Consider the following 19,211-nt stretch of genomic DNA (forward strand, 5'->3'; position numbering starts at 1 on the left):
AGTGAACTTAGTGGCATCCTAAACGTGGCTGTTGGACTGCTGTATTGCCCCAGTAGTGCAAAGATATTTGCAGCACGTCTGCCTGCATTGCACACTCCAACACATTGTTACTAAGCCATTATACTAGCAAACACTGAGTGAACTTAGTGGCATCCTAAACGTGGCTGTTGGACTGCTGTATTGCCCCAGTAGTGCAAAGATATTTACAGCACGTCTGCCTGCATTGCACACTCAAACTCATTGTTACTAAGCCATTATACTAGCAATTTATGCTGCCAGTTTAAGGGCCGTAGTTGCATTGTCAGGGATAATTATTCTTTATTATTCTGCTGTTAATAAAGCTAGACCACCACTGCAATCTACACCACCTCTCAATTTTTACTACCACATTTTAAGTGCACAATCTTGTCGCAATCAACATGAGTGGCAACATGACAGATGCTGGTGGAAAGGGGAAGAGGCGTGTTGGAAAAGGAAAAAAAGGGTTTGTCCGTGGGGAAGGTGGCAAAGATCCATTAACATCTGCTGAAGATAGACCATCTACCAGCAAAAGTAAGATGTCTACTACTTACCGTGGACAATCCGATGTGCTCCCTTTTTTACGGACACGAACAACTGGAACAAAGGTAGATGATGGCCAAAAAAGGAAAATGCTTGAATGGATCTCAAGTGGTCCAACAAGTGCCCTCTCAGCTACCTCAACTACCACATCCAAAAAACACCAGTCCTCTGAGTTGTCATCCCAATCAAACTTGCTTTCTCCCAGCTCTGAAGTCTCCATCAGCCCTGCACAGTATGGTGGAACTGAGATGGCTGAGTCTGCAGAGCTGTTCAGTCACACTATAGCCTGGGAATCAGAGGTCTGCTCCCAAGCTACAGTGAGTACAGACTAGGAAATGGTCTGCAGTGATGCCCAGAACCTTTGTGACTCTGATTCAGGCCGTGAGGACCACGTTTCTGAGCATAATGTTGACCCTTTTTTACAAACTGTAACACCTGTTGTTATAGACAATGAGGAACATACTGATGACGATGAGACGCAGATACCAGATTGGGATGACAACTTAAATATTCGGTCAGGGCAAGAACAGGCTCGGTCTGAGGGTGAGGGGAGTGCAAACACAACAATTGATGAGGAAGTTCTAGATCCCACCTACTGTCAACCCACAGTCAGGCCCTCGAGGAGGTCAACAGAGACGGTGGAGGAGGATGCAACTGACGACGAAGTTACCTTGCGCCTTCCTGGACAGAGTAGGAGTACTGGTAGCACATCTACAACTGCATCCTCAGCCACCACTGTGCCTCTGAGCACTAGTCGGGGTGGATCAGCAGGTCGCATGCCCTCTAAGCCTTGCCTAGCCTGGTCCTTTTTTGACATAGAAAAAGATCGCCCAAATTATGTGATGTGTAAAATTTGTCGTGATTCTGTTAGTAGAGGTCAAAACCTCAGCAGTTTGACAACTTCTTCCATGAATCGTCACATGAATAAATATCATAGGTCCCGGTGGGAAGCTCACCGTGCTGCAATGCGGCCTAGCGGAGCGAACCATCCACGGCCTGCCCCTTCCAGTGCATCCGCGCGCTCTTCATCTTCTAGGACTGTGGGGACAGCTGTCACACCTGGTTTTCCACGCACAACTTCCACCACTGTAACCGCAACAGGCAGTTTGCTTGGTAGGTCGTCAGTTGGTTTGGAAGGGGAAACAAGTGCGTGTGTACAGCTCTCTCAGACATCGATAGCACCAACGTTGGATGAAGGCAACATCATGTCTCCAACTGCTCTTTCCTCACAAACCTGCATTTTTCCAGGGACACCCTACTCAACACCGTCTACACACAGCAGCCAGATCTCTGTCCCTCAGATGTGGACAAATAAAAGGCCATTTCCTGCGACCCATGACAAAGCTAAGAGGTTGACTTTATCCCTCTGTAAGCTCTTGGCTACCGAAATGCTGCCTTTCCGCCTGGTGGACACACAGGATTTTAGAGACCTTATGTCTGTCGCTGTGCCCCAGTACCAGATGCCCAGTCGCCACTACTTCTCTAAGAAAGGTGTGCCCGCGCTACACCAGCATGTCGCACACAACATCACCGCTTCCTTGAGAAACTCTGTGTGTGAACAGGTGCATTTTACCACCGATACTTGGACCAGTAAGCATGGACAGGGACGTTACATGTCGCTGACTGGGCACTGGGTAACTATGGTGATAGATGGTGAAGGGTCTGCTGCACAAGTCTTGCCGTCCCCACGACTTGTGTGTCAATCCTCTGTCTGTCCAAGTTCCGCCACTGCTTCTGCTTCCTCCACCTCATCTGTGTCCTCCACCTTCGCCCCAAGCCTGCCTGGTCAGGCCACCAGCGTTCTCACTGCGCAGAAGGAATCACGCACCCCTCATTACTATGCTGGCAGCAGAGCGCAACGGCATCAGGCGGTCTTTAGCTTGACATGTCTTGGGAATAAGGGTATGTGCGCACGTTGCTTTTTACCTGCTTTTTACCTGCTTTTTTGCTGCTTTTTCTTCTGCGCTGTTTAATGCCAAAATGGATGTGTTCTTCTATTCAAGCAAAGTCTATGGGAATTTGGGTTTCTTGTTCACACTATGTTGTTCAAAATGCTGCCTTTTTGTGGCAGAACTTTGGTCAAAAACTCAGCTTTGCAGTGCAAAACCCAAATGGCAAAAACAATTGACATGTTGCTTCTTTGAAAAGCTGAGTTTTTGACCAAAGTTCTGCCACAAAAAGGCAGCATTTTGAACAACATAGTGTGAACAAGAAACCCAAATTCCCATAGACTTTGCTTGAATAGAAGAACACATCCATTTTGGCATTAAACAGCGCAGAAGAAAAAGCAGCAAAAAAGCAGGTAAAAAGCAGGTAAAAAGCAACGTGCGCACATACCCTAAGAGTCACACAGCTGAGGAGTTGTGGTCAGCTCTGCGGTCCGAGTTTAATAAATGGTTGTCTCCACTCAACCTGCAGCCTGGTAAGGCCGTGTGCGACAATGCTGCAAACCTGGGTGCGGCCCTTCGCCTGGGCAAGGTGACACACGTGCCTTGTATGGCTCATGTGTTGAACCTTGTTGTCCAGCAATTTTTAACACACTATCCCGGCCTAGATGGCCTTCTGACCAGGGCACGAAAACTGTCTGCTCACTTCCGCCGTTCAACCGCCGCAGCTGAGCGACTTGCATCGCTCCAGAAGTCTTTCGGCCTGCCGGTTCATCGCCTGAAATGCGATGTGCCGACACGCTGGAATTCGACTCTCCACATGTTACAGCGACTGTGGCAGCACCGCCGAGCCCTGGTGCAATACGTCATGACGTATAGCCTGGGCCAACGAGATGCAGAGGTGGGACAGATCACCCTGATGGAGTGGTCTCAGATCAAGGACCTATGCACCCTTCTGCACAGTTTCGACATGGTGACGAATATGTTTAGCGCTGACAATGCCATTATCAGCATGACAATTCCAGTCATTTACATGCTGGAGCACACGCTAAACACTATTCGGAGTCAGGGGGTGGAACAACAGGAAGGGGAGGAAGTACAGGAGGATTCATATGCGCAAGTAACAACAACATCACCAAGGTCCAGACGTGCATCGTCACCAACGCGGCAGGCATGGGACCATGGGGGACAGGGATCAACAAGGGCGCATGGTAGCAGGCGAAATGTTGAGGAAGGTGCAGGAGAACATGAAGAAATGGAGGACGAACTGTCGATGGACATGGAAGACTCAGCGGATGAGGGAGACCTTGGTCAAATTTCAGTTGAAAGAGGTTGGGGGGAGATGTCAGAGGAAGAAAGAACGGTTAGCACCTCTATGCCACAAACACAGCGTGGACTTGGTCCGCATGGCTGCGCAAGACACATGAGCGCCTTCTTGCTGCACTACCTCCAACATGACCCTCGTATTGTCAAAATTAGAAGTGATGATGACTACTGGCTTGCCACACTATTAGATCCCCGGTACAAGTCCAAATTTTGTGACATAATTCCAGCCATAGAAAGGGACGCACGTATGCAGGAGTATCAGCAGAAGCTGTTACTCGATCTTAGCTCAGCTTTTCCACCAAACAACCGTGCAGGTGCAGGGAGTGAATCTCCCAGTTGTAACTTGAGAAACATGGGACGGTCTCGTCATCTTCAACAGTCTACCCGTACCAGTAGGACCGTATCTGGTGCTGGTAACAGCAATTTTATGGAATCTTTTCATAAATTTTTAAACCCGCCTTTGCAAGGCCACCAGAGACAACAAGTCTGACACATAGTCAACGGCTGGAGAGGATGATACAGGAGTATCTCCAAATGAACATCGATGCCATGACTTTGCAAATGGAGCCTTGCTCATTTTGGGCTTCAAATCTTGAAAAATGGCCAGAGCTCTCAACTTACACCTTGGAGATTTTGTCGTGTCCAGCTGCCAGCGTTGTCTCTGAACGTGTCTTCAGTGCTGCTGGGTGTGTGCTGACAGATAAGCGCACGCGTCTGTCCAGTGACAATGTGGACAGACTAACGTTCATCAAAATGAACAAGTCATGGATCCACAAGGAATTTACTACCCCTGTGTCATCCTGGGGAGAGTAAATGCTTGTGGATTTGGAATGTGCTTGATGCAAATCAAAACATCCTGTTTGCAACTAGGGCACAAGTGCTGCCACTGATGGGGTGTCTGTGTGGCCCAATTTTTTGAAAAAAAAGGGATACTCCGCTTGGAGTAACCCTTGCTTACATTGTTTTTAAAAATGATCCAAGATGCACAGCGCTGGGATCAGGAAAGACTTTGCTACCTACCCCGGTGTCATCCTGGGGAAAGTTAATTATGGCGTATTTTTGAATGTGCTTGATGCAAATCTAGCTGTGAAGTGTACAACTAGGGCACAAGTGCTGCCACTGAATGGGTGGGTGTGTGTGGGGCACAATTTTTGGAAAAAAGGGAGACTCCGCTTGGAGTAACCCTTGCTTGCTGTGTTTTTAAAAAATGATCCAAGATGAACAGAGCTGGGATCAGGAAAGACTTTGCTACCTACCCCGGTGTCATCCTGGGGACGGTTAATTATGGCGTATTTTTGAATGTGCTTGATGCAAATCTAGCTGTGAAGTGTACAACTAGGGCACAAGTGCTGCCACTGAATGGGTGGGTGTGTGTGGGGCACAATTTTTGGAAAAAAGGGAGACTCCGCTTGGAGTAACCCTTGCTTGCTGTGTTTTTAAAAAATGATCCAAGATGAACAGAGCTGGGATCAGGAAAGGCTTTGCTACCTACCCCGGTGTCATCCTGGGGACGGTTAAGAATGGCGTATTTTTGAATGTGCTTGATGCAAATCTAGCTGTGAAGTGTACAACTAGGGCACAAGTGCTGCCACTGAATGGGTGGGTGTGTGTGGGGCACAATTTTTGGAAAAAAGGGAGACTCCGCTTGGAGTAACCCTTGCTTGCTGTGTTTTTTAAAAGGAGCCAAGATGAACAAGTCATGGTTCAGCAAAGACTTTGCTACCTACCCCGGTGTCCTCCTGGGGACGGTTAAGAATGGCGTATTTTTGAATGTGCTTCATGCAAATCTAGCTGTGAAGTGTACAACTGGGGCACAGGTGCTGCCACTGAAGGGGTGAGTGCCTGTGTGGCCCAATTTTTGGAAAAAAGGGAGACTCCGCTTGGAGTAACCCTTGCTTACATTGTTTTTAAAAATGATCCAAGATTAAGAGATCTGGGGTCAGCAAAGACTTTATCTACCTACCCCGGTGTCATCCTGGAAACGGTTAAGTATGGCGTATTTTTGATTGTGCTTGATGCAAATCTAGCTGTGAAGTGTACAACTGGGGCACAAGTGCTGCCACTGAAGGGGTGGGTGTCTGTGTGTGTGGCCCAATTTTTGGAAAAAAGGGAGAACTCCGCTTGGAGTCACCTTGTGGTGTTTTACATGATTTTAGAAGGGCGTGCCATGCCTATATCTGTGTCTCCTCCTCTTTTTCCTTGTCCAGCTCTTTTGTTTTCGCATGATTATATGTCTTTGTCACTTTCCCATGTGTTTGTGTTGTGTTGTGAGTTGTTTGTCACCTTTTGGACACCTCTGAGGGTGTTTTCTAGGTGTTTTTCTGTGTTTGTGAATGCCTGCCATTGTTTCCTGTTCGGTTCGTCGAACGTTCGACGAACCGAACTCGAACGGGACCTCCGTTCGGCGAACCGACCTCGAGCCGAACCGCGACCGGTTCGCTCATCTCTACTGATGATGCTGCTATAATAGGTGATATCTTTATATAATAATTTTTTTATGTCTGGTCTTTTTATCTCTTTGTGGCAGGTGCCTTTTTCTCAGAAAGCGTTTATCTCCAAGGTAAGACTCTCAACTTTGAAATCTGGGATACTGCTGGACAGGAGCGATACCACAGTGTGTGCCATCTCTACTACCGGGGTGCCAGTGCAGCCTTGCTGGTTTATGACATTAGTTCTAAGGTAAATTTATTGCATTTTTGTCAGGGTTGACAATTATATTTTTGTAGATTGCTTCCAGGATACAACTTATAACAAACTATTAAGGGCCACTGCATTGATTTTGGGATGTAATGAGGATCCCTCTTTCCTCCAGCATCTTGTGTCGAGGATAACTGGTAGGCCTCCATGCACGTCAAATAAGCTACTAATACTGCTGAAATCCGCAAGTTTCCTGTGATTATGTATGGGTGACAAAATACTTTCTTTCATTATAAAGTATTGAGCATGACCACTAATCATAGCTAAACATACAACATAACTTTCTTTCCCTGCACTGAATAATCTCCTAATATAACAGTGTAATAAAATCCCCTAAGAGTGTGGAAAGAGCTGGCAAAGTTCACATATTACATCAGGTATATAGTTAGAACTGTGGATCCTCTTCAGATTAGGTAAAACATCCAGAGCGTGGCTGAAGCTTCAGATACAATTCCTGTGGTCATTGTCCTGTAAATAATTCTCAAGCTTTGCTTTTGTTGAGAAAGGAAAGGTCGGAACCTCAGCCCCTCGTTGTGGGTGTAGGCCGGCATGACAATGGGTTGGAGGGAGGTGTGGATATTATTACGGTAAGCCAAGGGCAGGGGAGTTTATAAAGGGTAGTTGGGGTGAGGTTTAGCATTATCACACTCTCTGGGACAGAGTTAGACCTGCCCACTGTTGTATATCCGCCACTCTATAGGGAGGCTGGGCAAAGTAAACATGAGTTCTTTGGAAATTTGGAGGATTGAATCAGAGCACACTTAACCAACATCTTCCATACATGAGGTGATGTACAGTTTCCAGCAACACACAGCTATATAACACTGCTTCAGTAGACTGAAGACTTTAATACTGTTCAATCAGGGCTTCCAGAATAACATACATTACAGTCTGTTCACAGATTAACCTCTCTCTTTACACAGAGTCGTTCTCCTTACAATGTGGATGCGCACAGAGTATAACACTGTACCTTATGCAGTGGTGTGAGGGATGGATTCTGTGCTGGTCACTCTTCTCTATCCCTCTGCTGCACAAGTTTGCTTTTGAACTATCGTGAGCTGTTCTCCACTCCTGGCAGTCTCTGTCCTGAACTGGCAGATCTTTGTACTGTGACTCTTTTCTCAGGATGCTTACACTACACTTCTGAGCACTGCTCCTTTGCAGAGAGACAAACAGACAATTTGTTCCTTTTGCAGAGGCACATCCACACTCCCTGCTTCCCAGCATCACCTGCTAGACACTTCCTGCCTGCTGAAGGCTGATCTGCAAAGTTGCTGGGGATTTTAGATAATCTGTGCAGTTCCCACTTGTCACACCACCCTCCCTAATTTGTAGGATTAGGTTTTTAATAGGGACAGTTTTTGGGTCATGGCAGTTGGGGAATCCTTGAAGTTGGCTCCAAATTGGTCCAGGGAATTCCTTAGGACATGGATTCCTCAATTAGTATAAGATTGTCTGGTGATTTATGGGGGGCGACTTGCAGCACTGGAATGTCAGATCCCTGGAAGTGTTGATTTTTGAAAGGAACCCTTTGATTTATGGTGCTCCTGAACCTGTAGGGGTACAGCTTGGAGTAATTATAGTCTATGGAGTTGTTTTTTTGGTAATCACCAGATTTTGATAGCTTCAATGACTCTACCAATCTTATTTATAAACGTTTGGAGCTTTTATCATGTTGTTAAATAAAAGTCTGCTGTGACCAAATTATCCAAACTTATGTGTCATTGTATATTGTTTGTTTGGGGGTGGGGGGCAGGTGAAGTTGGCATTGCACCAGAATATAGACAATGCCAGAGTCATGTTTTGCAGCAGAAACAGAGAGTGTAAACTCTCCAAATCCTCCTAAAAAATGTTCTGTTTCAAAAACTCTGCAAAAAGACTGTGTACTTGTAGCCTGTTAGCATTACAATCCCACAATTTTTCAAGCCAAATTCAAAAGTACGAGACGTTTCAGAGACGTTTCAGCCTTTCCTTTTTATAACCCATTTATTTTGAATCCACATTGCTCTGCCAACAAAAAAAAACAAACCTGCTTGTGTGATTCCAAGCTGAGGGTTTGCTCACTCGAGTATTTGCTGTCAATTTTCTTGCAGAAATTTCTGTGACAAAATCTGCTTTATGTAAATTCATTCTAAAGATATGTTCCCACGTAGCAGAAACACTGTTTTCTTGTGCAGAAATTCAACTGTTTCCCTGTTCAAGCAAAGTAGATATGAGTTCATGAAAACTCATGCCGAGAGTATATTTAAAGCTGGTAAAATGTGTTTTCTGTGTGTATTTGTTCCTAAAAGCTTCTATGGGGAACCTGAAAAAATGCATGTAAAAGTAATTACGGTTCTAAGTGCATTTTTGGACAAAAAACGGCCGTAAAATAAACAGTGTCTATTCTGTACTACAAACACATCAAGAAAAGGGGAAAACACATAAAAAATACAGCAACAAAACACCAGATATCTGCAGTTTTTGCAGTAAAAACTTTGAGGATACAGCAGGATGGAGAAGTACGGTATATGTCTTTACTTCATATTTCCCATCCCTTTTAATCCACTGTTAGCTTTGCACAATAAAATTCCCCGAAAATTGCTCCAAAGGATGCATGTTTCAGCCTCGCAGGAGTAGTTAGCACAAATCTAACCCTTTGTTCTTACTCGGGAGGCAGAACCTAATAGATTGGCTGCACATCATATAATGATAGACATAATACACTAAAATACAGAACTATTGTGTATATTGGGACAGATTTATTGTAGTCTTCCTGGTACTCACGCTTCAAGTTTTGGCACAAATGGAGCAAAAAAACCCATAATTTTGGCTAATTTGTGACTTTTTCCAAATCTTTTTTGCCCGAACTGCAACTTTTACACCCAAAACTGGTATAACCTTCTTGATAAATGTTGGCCATTATGTGATTGATCAAGTGTCCTCCTACATTCAATATGACCACCACAATGGCATGGAGAACAGAATTGTAAGGACACTATCACATTGTGTTACTCTCACCGTTCAGTGGTCCCGTTGGGGCTTCCGTCCGAAACCCCGGCAAAATGGGTTTCGGACGTATTTGCCGACTGGGCAACTGACTATAATGATGCAGACGACGAAGTCATTGTGTGCTCTGTCGTGCATCATTTTTGTGAGTATACACTTTCCGGAGGCAGACACCCAGACTGAATCTACTATGTTTGGGAGTCCATCTCCAGTAAGCATGTGCACCATTTACAGGAGCATAACAGAGCACAGGGTGACTCAGTCTGCACTATTATACTTAATAGCCCTTTCAGTGCATACATCCAAAACACGTTTTTTGGTGGGTTCGGACGGAAACAAGGATGGGACCACTGAACGGAGATTGGAACACAGTGTGAAAGGCCCTTAAGACTGAAGAATGCCTCCCTAGTCTTTCATGTGCTATGGAGGTGAGATTCAGACTTGTTATGGAGGTGGGATTCAGACTCACTGTGGAGGTGGGATTCAGACTCACTGTGGAGGTGGGATTCAGACTTGTCACTGCTCTATATGCCACTGGGACTGTCATCTAGGATGTAGAAAGACTGTACGGCCAGTCTCAGAAAGCAACGAGAGGAAAACAGACTGCACTAGGTAGGCTATCGATACATGACAAATGGATGGTCACTTTCTAATGCAAGGGTGGAGGGTTGCTTTAAAGCAGAATTTGGGAAAGACTTGCTTAGCACACAGAATAAATGCTTTCCTACTATATACATGTTGAGTTTCTTCTAACAATAGTTTTGTACTTGTTACATACTATGTATGCACAGGTGAGAGGTAGATCTTCTTGTATCTCATGGAAAATTATGGAGATGGACACTGTATTCTGCTTTCATATCCTTTGTTGTCGTTACTAACATGTATTCTCTTTTGCCGTTAGGAGACTTTCATTAGAGCTCAACTTTGGCTTCAGGAGCTGGAAAAATATGTCTGCAGCGGAGAGATGGTTATCGCATTGGTAGGAAATAAAAGTGACCTTCAGGATGATAGAAAAGTCTTAGCAGAGGTATAGCACAATCCTGCCTGTAATGTCTAATTATTCTAAGATTACTTTTTATTGTAAAGGAACGAACGCAAAATGCTTCAGTGTCTTCAATTCATCAAAGATTTGTGTGTAAATAGTGTTGCCACATGTCTTGGTGTATTTCTCCTGATTGGAGGTTTTTACAAAGAAAGGGAATTGGGCACGTTCATTTATGTTATTGCCAATGGTGCCAAAGAGCAGAATTCTTCTTCCAAAACCCAGGAAACCATTTTTAATTCTAGAAAGGTTTTACAGTTTATTTTTTACCAATTACAAAATTGTACCCCTCTAGCCATGCCCCCAAATTTAAGGCATGGAAACCAAGTAATATATGAAATATGTATTATTGAATTATTAGTAAGTGATATTTATGTTTTAAGCCATTAATGCCTTTAAATTGTTGTCAAGAGAAGATACAATATACAGAAATGAGGGATTGGACCTCTGTGTGTCACTGAAGCTGGTGGGACCCACCACATCAACAAAAGCAGGGTCTGAAGTGATTATCACTCAGACCCCTGGTATTGTGATAAAAATTACTGGAGGAAGGAAATCCCTGGGTTATAGTTTCCTAAATCGTCCCAATTATTTAGTGTTGATGTTGTGTATAATTGATAGTAAGAATCGCAGTCAGATAGAGCAAAAGGAAATGGTGTACCTTCATATACTAGGGATCTAAGTTGGGAGATTTCTCCTTTCGGACAGTGCCAAGGTGGCATTAGGAGACTTACAGGTAACTTGCAATTCTCCTCTTGGAATTTAAATATGCAACTAGCCTCTTTAGAAGGAACAGGACTATATCTTTGGTGCCACCTATTGGATGTAGCAATCTCAGAAGTCAATATCGACCCTTTAACGAGCCTTGCCACATAACTTAAGATAAGGACTCAAACCAGAAACTCTATTTCACCTCCTCAAGAGGCTGTTTGCATATTCCAGAGGAGAATTGCATGGCCTATAAGTCTCCTTACGCTGCCTTGTCATTTTCTGAATCTTTAAATCCACAGGAAGATTTCTCTCAACTAGCCAAATCAGATTTCATGCCTCGCACTGTGGAGGGGTAACACCCCAAAACATGTGTCTGCAAATGGAGTGCACCCCTTTACTTTGACAGAAGCTGCTTTGCAGGCAGTAGTGGGCCCGTCTCCCTCTTCTGCCCTGCACCAATGATATGACAGCTACTGCCCAGTACTGCTAAGCCTTCATGGACACTGTCTCTTTAAATTCTAATATTGCAGTACAACCACATGGATCATCAATAGACAGCAAGTTATGTAGAGCCATGATTAGCAGATCTCACTACATTTTTGGCAATCTGGTGTGTTTTTAGGTGTCATCCAAACCTGCCTAAAGAGTACCATATTTCCATGAGTTTTGGATATTTGGGTGGTTTACTTATACTGTGCTATATCCATAAGAATCTAACATATAGAGAGTTAAATAAAAAAAACAAAGAAAAATCTCTAAAAACAAACTTTATTTCACTATATTAATATCAATTTTGATTCGGTTAAAACCACCAGGAAAAAGTCACCATACAATAAGATGTCAGACAGATGTCATATGGCGGTGAGAAACACACAGTGAGGTATTAGGTTGGGTAGTGGGCAAGAAGTGTGTGTATACAGGACAGTGCTCCTCCTACTGAGATGATGATAGCTGACGGATAATAGAATGTTTAGACACAGGGACCTATAAAACCCTAGGATTGTCCAGCCTAGCCGTGGAGGTTAAATCTCCTTACTGTTTTGGGTGCCCCCCCGCTCCTCGGCGGCTGACCATCCAAGCCCCTACCACTATCAAGGATAACCTTATACCACCGCAACCAAGTGCAAAAAATAGGTGCGGATTACCGTCATGTAGTCATATGTACTATATTAGGTTAGTATGTGTGGTCAGAAATTGATCCCACATTTATTCATAGACAAAGCCTATATATCGGTATGAAATCCCAGTTATTTCTCTGCTGGGACTAGATTGACAATCCCGACGCGTTTACCCCCTAGAATTTTGAGGTTCATCAGGGGATACTGGCGAGACTTGGAAAGTATTCAATGATTATTTAGGCCATCTATATGAAAAAAGGAAGATATATTGACTATATGTATTGACTATATATAGGTCCCTGAGTCTAAACATTCTATTATCCGTCAGCTATCATCATCTCAGTAGGAGGAGCACTGTCCTGTATACACACACTTCTTGCCCACTACCCAACCTAATACCTCACTGTGTGTTTCTCACCCCCATATGACATCTGTCTGACATCTTATTGTATGGAGGCTTTTTCCTGATTTTTTTAACCAAATCAAAATTGATATTAATATAGTGAAATAAAGTTTGTTTTTAGAGGTTTTCCTTTGGTTTTGTTTAATTATACTGTGCATGTCACTTACAAGGTATATAGACCAAATACAACCAGCAGGTGGCAGCACTGATAATATCTGCTCATTTAGACCATGTTCACAGCTGGCAAAAATTAGTTGTTTTTATTATTATTATTATTATTATTTTATTTTTTTTTAACCAATTTTGCCAAACTTGTCAATAAAAATGACAATAAAAATAAGACATTAATATATGCAAATTCATGGATTTTTTTGTTTTAGTTCTGTCGCAATTGTTCCTAGAAGAATAGTTTTATAACAAAACCCCATGGCTGTACTACATCATCCTTGTATCAATGATGTCAGTAGGGAAAATATAAGTAAGAAACACATGCAAAAATGTGACCAATATGGCATATTACAATTGTTAATGACATAGCATCTCCAAGACAATTGGCAATCCTTCATCTTATTAAAAGCCGCACACTTAAATTTGATGCATTTTGGACTGTTAGAAAATGAAAATTGATGAATGAGCACAGTTTGTGCTATACATATCATTGTAATTGGACAGTCACATGAAAACTGCACAGACATACCCAATGTAATCGCATAGATTATCGCACTACACTGTGTGCACAATTATTAGGCAAGTGAGTATTTTGACCATATCGTCATTTTTATGCAGATTTTACAACTCCAAGTTGTATAAACTTCAATGCATATTGGATGAAGCAGATCAGGTTATTTGTGACGGTACCCTTGTAATGAGGAGGATATGGCCTTTTATCAAGGAGTACAGAATTATTAGGTATCTTGTCTTCCTTAGGCAAAATGGGACAAAAAAGATATTTAACTGACTTTGAAAAGTCAAAACCTGTTAAAAGTCTTAGGGCCCACTCACATTTGCGCTATTTTGTATACTTTATTAAATTTTAAGGGGTTTACAATAACAGGGGAGGGGGTAATTGAAGTATTTAAAATGCATTCTTAAAAATTTTGTTGAAATAACAAAGAAGGGGAAGAGGAAGGGAAGAAAGGGTAGGCTAAAAGTGGATGGGAAGGGGTATTGTAGGGGAAGTGGGAATGGAAGGAGTTAGGGAATATAAAGGGGGAGGAGAAAGGAAAGGAGGAAGACGTTGAGGCTGGTGTGAGTGTTTCTGCACGCACTGTGAGGCGGAGACTCTTTGAGCAAGGCCTGGTTTCAAGGAGGGCAGCAAAGAAGCCACTTCTCTCCAGAAAAAACATCAGGGACCGACTGATATTCTGCAAAAGGTACAGGGAGTGGACTGCTGAGGACTGGGGTAAAGTCATTTTCTCAGATGAATCCCCTTTTCGATTGTTTGGGACATCTGGAAAACAGCTTATTAGGAGAAGAAGAGGTGAGCGATACCACCAGTCTTGTCTAATGCCAACTGTTAAGCATCCTGAAACCATTCATGTGTGGGGTTGCTTCTCAGCCAAGGGAATCGCACCACTCACAGTCTTGTCTAAAAACACAGCCATGAATAAAGAATGGTACCAGAATGTCCTCCAAGAGCAACTTCTCCCAACTGTCCAAGAGCAGTTTGGCGCCCAACAATGCCTTTTCCAGCATGATGGAGCACCTTGCCATAAAGCAAAGGTGATCACTAAATGGCTCATGGAACAAAACATAGAGATTTTGGGTCCATGGCCTGGAAACTCCCCAGATCTTAATCCCATTGAGAACTTGTGGGCAATCATCAAGAGACGGGTGGACAAACAAAAACCAACAAATTCTGGCAAAATGCAAGCATTGCTTATGCAAGAATGGACAGCTATCAGTCAGGATTTGGTCCAGAAGTTGATTGAGAGCATGCCTGGGAGAATTGCAGGAGGTCCTGAAGAAGAAGGGTCAACACTGCAAATATTGACTTGCTGCATTAACTCATTCTAACTGTCAATATAACCTTTTGGTACTCATAATATGATTGCAATTATATTTCTGTATGTGATGTAAACATCAGACAAACACAATTAAAAACCAGAGGGCAACAGATCATGTGAAAATATAATTTTGGTGTCATTCTCAAAACTTTTGGCCATGACTGTAGCAGCGATCAACCCGATGACGAAACAGCGACGTGGGCGGGTGCTATCGCTAGCGATGTCGTAGCGTGTAAAGCACCCTTAAGACTCCATTACTGTGAAGGTGGGTACTACTAAGGGCTGGTATTATTAAAGATTAGCTAGTTGGATCTTTTAGCTTTGAAGGAGGTCTCAAAATCACCTCCCAAACCAGCTGATAGTTTTCAGAAAGAAATTTTTTCAACCAGTAGTACAGAAAAAAAGTCTATATCTTTCAAGATAACCATGATTTTTACATAGGACATTGCTTCGAAGTCTCCACTGCTCGGCTGCCAGTAAAGGTCTTAAAAATGAAAGACTAATGACCGGCCCTTTCCTCACTTGATCTAAATCCTACTGAGAACTTTTGGGCCTTTCTTAAGCCAGCTTTCCACCTTACAATTAGGTATGCGATGTGACACGCCCAGGTCGCATATGCCATTGAATGAGATTGCACGTAGGTCGTTCATTTGCTGTCACACGTGCGTTAGTAGCCTATGTTAAATTGGTCAATTTTGTGTGCGATCCTTTAGATCATGTGTTCTGTGACGTATGCATTGGGCACCCTTTTTTTTTTTATTTATTGACTTGCCAAGCGTGTGTAATGTGTAGGGATGCGTTTTTACTATGTCATCTGCCATTCAGCTCTGCTACATGGCCGCTGACAGCAGACACAGACAGCCATGTAGCAGCGGTGAATGCCAGATGACAGCAGACACAGACAGAGCCGCACTGTCAGAATGAATTCGGGTGAACTTCACCCGACTTCATTGTCATGCTGCGGCTCTGTCTATGTCGCGTACTGATTAGCGGTCACCAGTGAAGACTCACCGGTGACCGCTAAACTCCTGAGTGACTGAATTGAGCAGCCCTCTCTCATATACTCACCGATCCCCGCTCCCCGGCGCTGCACGGCGTTCACACTGCTCCGGCGGCTTTTACTGTTTTGAAAAAGCCGGCCGCCCATTAAACAATCTCGTATTCCCTGCTTTCCCCGCCCACCGGCGCCTATTATTGGTTACAGTGAGACACGCCCCCCACGCTGAGTGACAGGTGTCACACTGCACCCAATCACAGCAGCCGGTGGGCGTGTCTATACTGTGTAGTGAAATAAATAATTAAATAATTAAAAAAAACGGCATGCGGTCCCCCCCAATTTTAAAACCAGCCAGATAAAGCCATACGGCTGAAGGCTGGTATTCTCAGGATGGGGAGCTCCACGTTATGGGGAGCCCCCCAGCCTAACAATATCAGCCAACAGCCGCCCAGAATTGCCGCATACATTAGATACGACAGTTCTGAGACTGTACCCGGCTCTTCCCGATTTGCCCTGGTGCGTTGGCAAATCGGGGTAATAAGGAGTTATTGGCAGCCCATAGCTGCCAATAAGTCCTAGATTAATCATGTCAGGCGTCTATGAGACACCTTCCATGATTAATCTGTAAATTACAGTAAATAAACACACGCCCGAAAAAATCCTTTATTGGAAATAAAAAACACACACACATTCCCTGGTTCACCACTTTAATCAGCCCCAAAAAGCCCTCCTTGTCCGGCGTACTCCAGGATGCTCCAGCGTCGCACCCAGCGCTGCTGCATGGAGGTGACCGGAGCTGCAGCAGACACAGCCGCTCCTGTCACCTCCACGCAGCTAATGAAGACAGCCGTGCGATCAGCTGATCTGTCACTGAGGTTACCCGCTGTCACTGGATCCAGCGGTGGCCGCGGGTAACCTCAGTGACAGCTCAGCTGATCGCGCTACTCACCGCCGCTCCGGTCAGCTCCAGTCAGCAACTGAGGTGAGTAGCGCGATCAGCTGAGCTGTCACTGAGGTTACCCGCGGCCACCGCTGCATCCACCGCTGGATCCAGTGACAGCGGGTAACCTCAGTGACAGCTCAGCTGATCGCGCGGCTGTCTTCATTAGCTGCGTGGAGGTGACCGGAGCGGCTGTGTCTGCTGCAGCTCCGGTCACCTCCATGCAGCAGCGCTGGATGCGACGCTGGAGCATCCTGGATTACGCCGGACATGGAGGGCTTTTTGGGGCTGATTAAAGTGGTGAACCAGGGTATATGTTTGTGTTTTTTATTTCCAATAAAGGATTTTTTCGGGCGTGTGTTTATTTACTGTAATTTACAGATTAATCATGGAAGGTGTCTCATAGACGCCTGACATGATTAATCTAGGACTTATTGGCAGCTATGGGCTGCCAATAACTCCTTATTACCCCGATTTGCCAACGCACCAGGGCAAATCGGGAAGAGCTGGGTACAGTCCCAGAACTGTCGCATCTAATGTATGCGGCAATTCTGGGCGGCTGTTGGCTGATATTGTTAGGCTGGGGGGCTCCCCATAACGTGGAGCTCCCCATCCTGAGAATACCAGCCTTCAGCCGTATGGCTTTATTTGGCTGGTTTTAAAATTGGGGGGGACCGCACGCCGTTTTTTTTAATTATTTAATTATTTATTTCACTACACAGTATAGACACGCCCACCGGCTGCTGTGATTGGGTGCAGTGTGACACCTGTCACTCAGCGTGGGGGGCGTGTCTCACTGTAACCAATCATAGGCGCCGGTGGGCGGGGTAAGCAGGGAATACGAGATTGTTTAATGGGCGGCCGGCTTTTTCAAAACAGTAAAAGCCGCCGGAGCAGTGTGAATGCCGTGCAGCGCCGGGGATCGGTGAGTATATGAGAGAGGGGGTAAGAGGGATAGACTGACATGGACAGAGAGAGAGGGACAGAGATAGTGACGGACTGACAGAGATTAGTGCATGACAGACATTGTGAGGCGCTTCAGAACGCAGCTTTTCAGCTGCGCTCTGAAGCAGACCTTTTTTAAGCTGCGGTGCAGAGCGCACACCTGCGCACATAGCCTCAGACATCAAAATCGTATGAGGGATGTCACACGTTACAATTGACTAGTTTCGTACTACCAAACGTCCAATGTATGAGGAATAAACGACGTGTATGCGATCACCGTATTTTCGTTCAATATCGATCGCATGTAGGTTTCACACGCAAATACATCACGAACGATGCCGGATGTGCGTCACTTACAACTTGACCCCGACGACGGATTGAAAGATCTATTGAAGTGTGTAAAGCAGGCTTTAAATAGGAGATGTACAGTGAAAGAAAACAGTTGCTTCTCTGAACAGTGTCTGGGGGGGCTGTGGTTGGTGCGACACAAAAAGTCGATCATCAACAGATTTAGAAACTGACAGACTCCATGGATGGATGGCTTCTGACTGTTACTGAAAAGAAAAGAGGCAATATTGGTCACTGATACTTTTTTTTTTTTTTTTAAATGTCACAAATTTATTTTTGTATATTTTGGGTTTGTTTGGTTAGTACTCTCATTATAACCGATGAAAATGGACAATTGAGGTTATAACATTTGTTTTTCAGTTGCATAATAATTCTGCACATTAAGGGGCACTTTGCACACTACGACATCGCAGGTGCGATGTCGGAGAGGTCAAATCGAAAGTGACGCACATCCTGCATCGCACTCGACATCGTAGTGTGTAAATCCTAGATGATACGATTAACGAGCTCAAAATCGTCGTAATCGTATCATCGGTGTAGTGTCTGGGAAATCCATAATTACGTTGCAGCGACAGGTACGATGTTGTTCCTCTTTCTTGCGGCAGCACACATCATGAGCGAGGAACATCACCTTACCTGCGTCCCGGCTGCAATGAGAAGGAAGGAGCTGGGCGGGATGTTTACGTCCCACTCATCTCCGCCCCTCCGCTCCTATTGGTCGCCTGCCGTGTGACGTCGCAGTGACGCCGCACGACCCGCCCCCTTAGGAAGGAGGTGGTTGGCCGGCCAGTGCGACGTCGCAGGGCGGGTGAGTGCATGTGAAGCTGCCGTAGCGATAATGTTCGCTACAGCAGCAATCACATGATATTGCACCTGCTACGGGGGCGGGGACTATCACGCTCGGCATCGCAAGCATCGGCTTGCGATGCCGTTGTGTGCAAAGTGCCCCTGAGGGTAGTGTCAGAAGGAGTTTATTTTACAAACATCACCGATTGTCATGGCATCAGGATCTGTGGAGACTACAGATTCTGGAAGTATGTCTCCAAACTTCTCTGATATCTGTGATTAGTGCAGGCAGATTCGGCAATCGACCCATATACTTGTAGTTCGTAGGCAGGCTAGCAAGAGTTAAGTGGGCTTTATGCACAGCGATCTCGCTAGCGATCGCTAGCGAGATCGCAAGCGATCGTAGCCGCCCCCGTCAGTTGTGCGACACGGGCATATCGCTGCCCGTGTCGCACAA

The 19,211-nt window shown here is 44.8% G+C and overlaps 1 protein-coding gene across 3 annotated transcripts in view; it reads left to right on the plus strand.

Moving 5' to 3' along the window:
- Positions 1-19,211, plus strand: part of RAB17 (RAB17, member RAS oncogene family) — a 133,913-nt gene that overhangs the window by 98,340 nt on the left and 16,362 nt on the right. For all 3 annotated transcript variants that reach the window (XM_075317514.1, XM_075317513.1, XM_075317512.1), the window contains exons 3-4: positions 6,301-6,452; positions 10,360-10,485. In XM_075317514.1, coding sequence (XP_075173629.1) covers positions 6,301-6,452; positions 10,360-10,485 — 278 coding nt within the window. The remainder of the gene's footprint in view (positions 1-6,300; positions 6,453-10,359; positions 10,486-19,211) is intronic.

This window comes from Anomaloglossus baeobatrachus, chromosome 7 (assembly GCF_048569485.1).
Source record: "Anomaloglossus baeobatrachus isolate aAnoBae1 chromosome 7, aAnoBae1.hap1, whole genome shotgun sequence".
NCBI lineage: Eukaryota > Metazoa > Chordata > Amphibia > Anura > Aromobatidae > Anomaloglossus > Anomaloglossus baeobatrachus.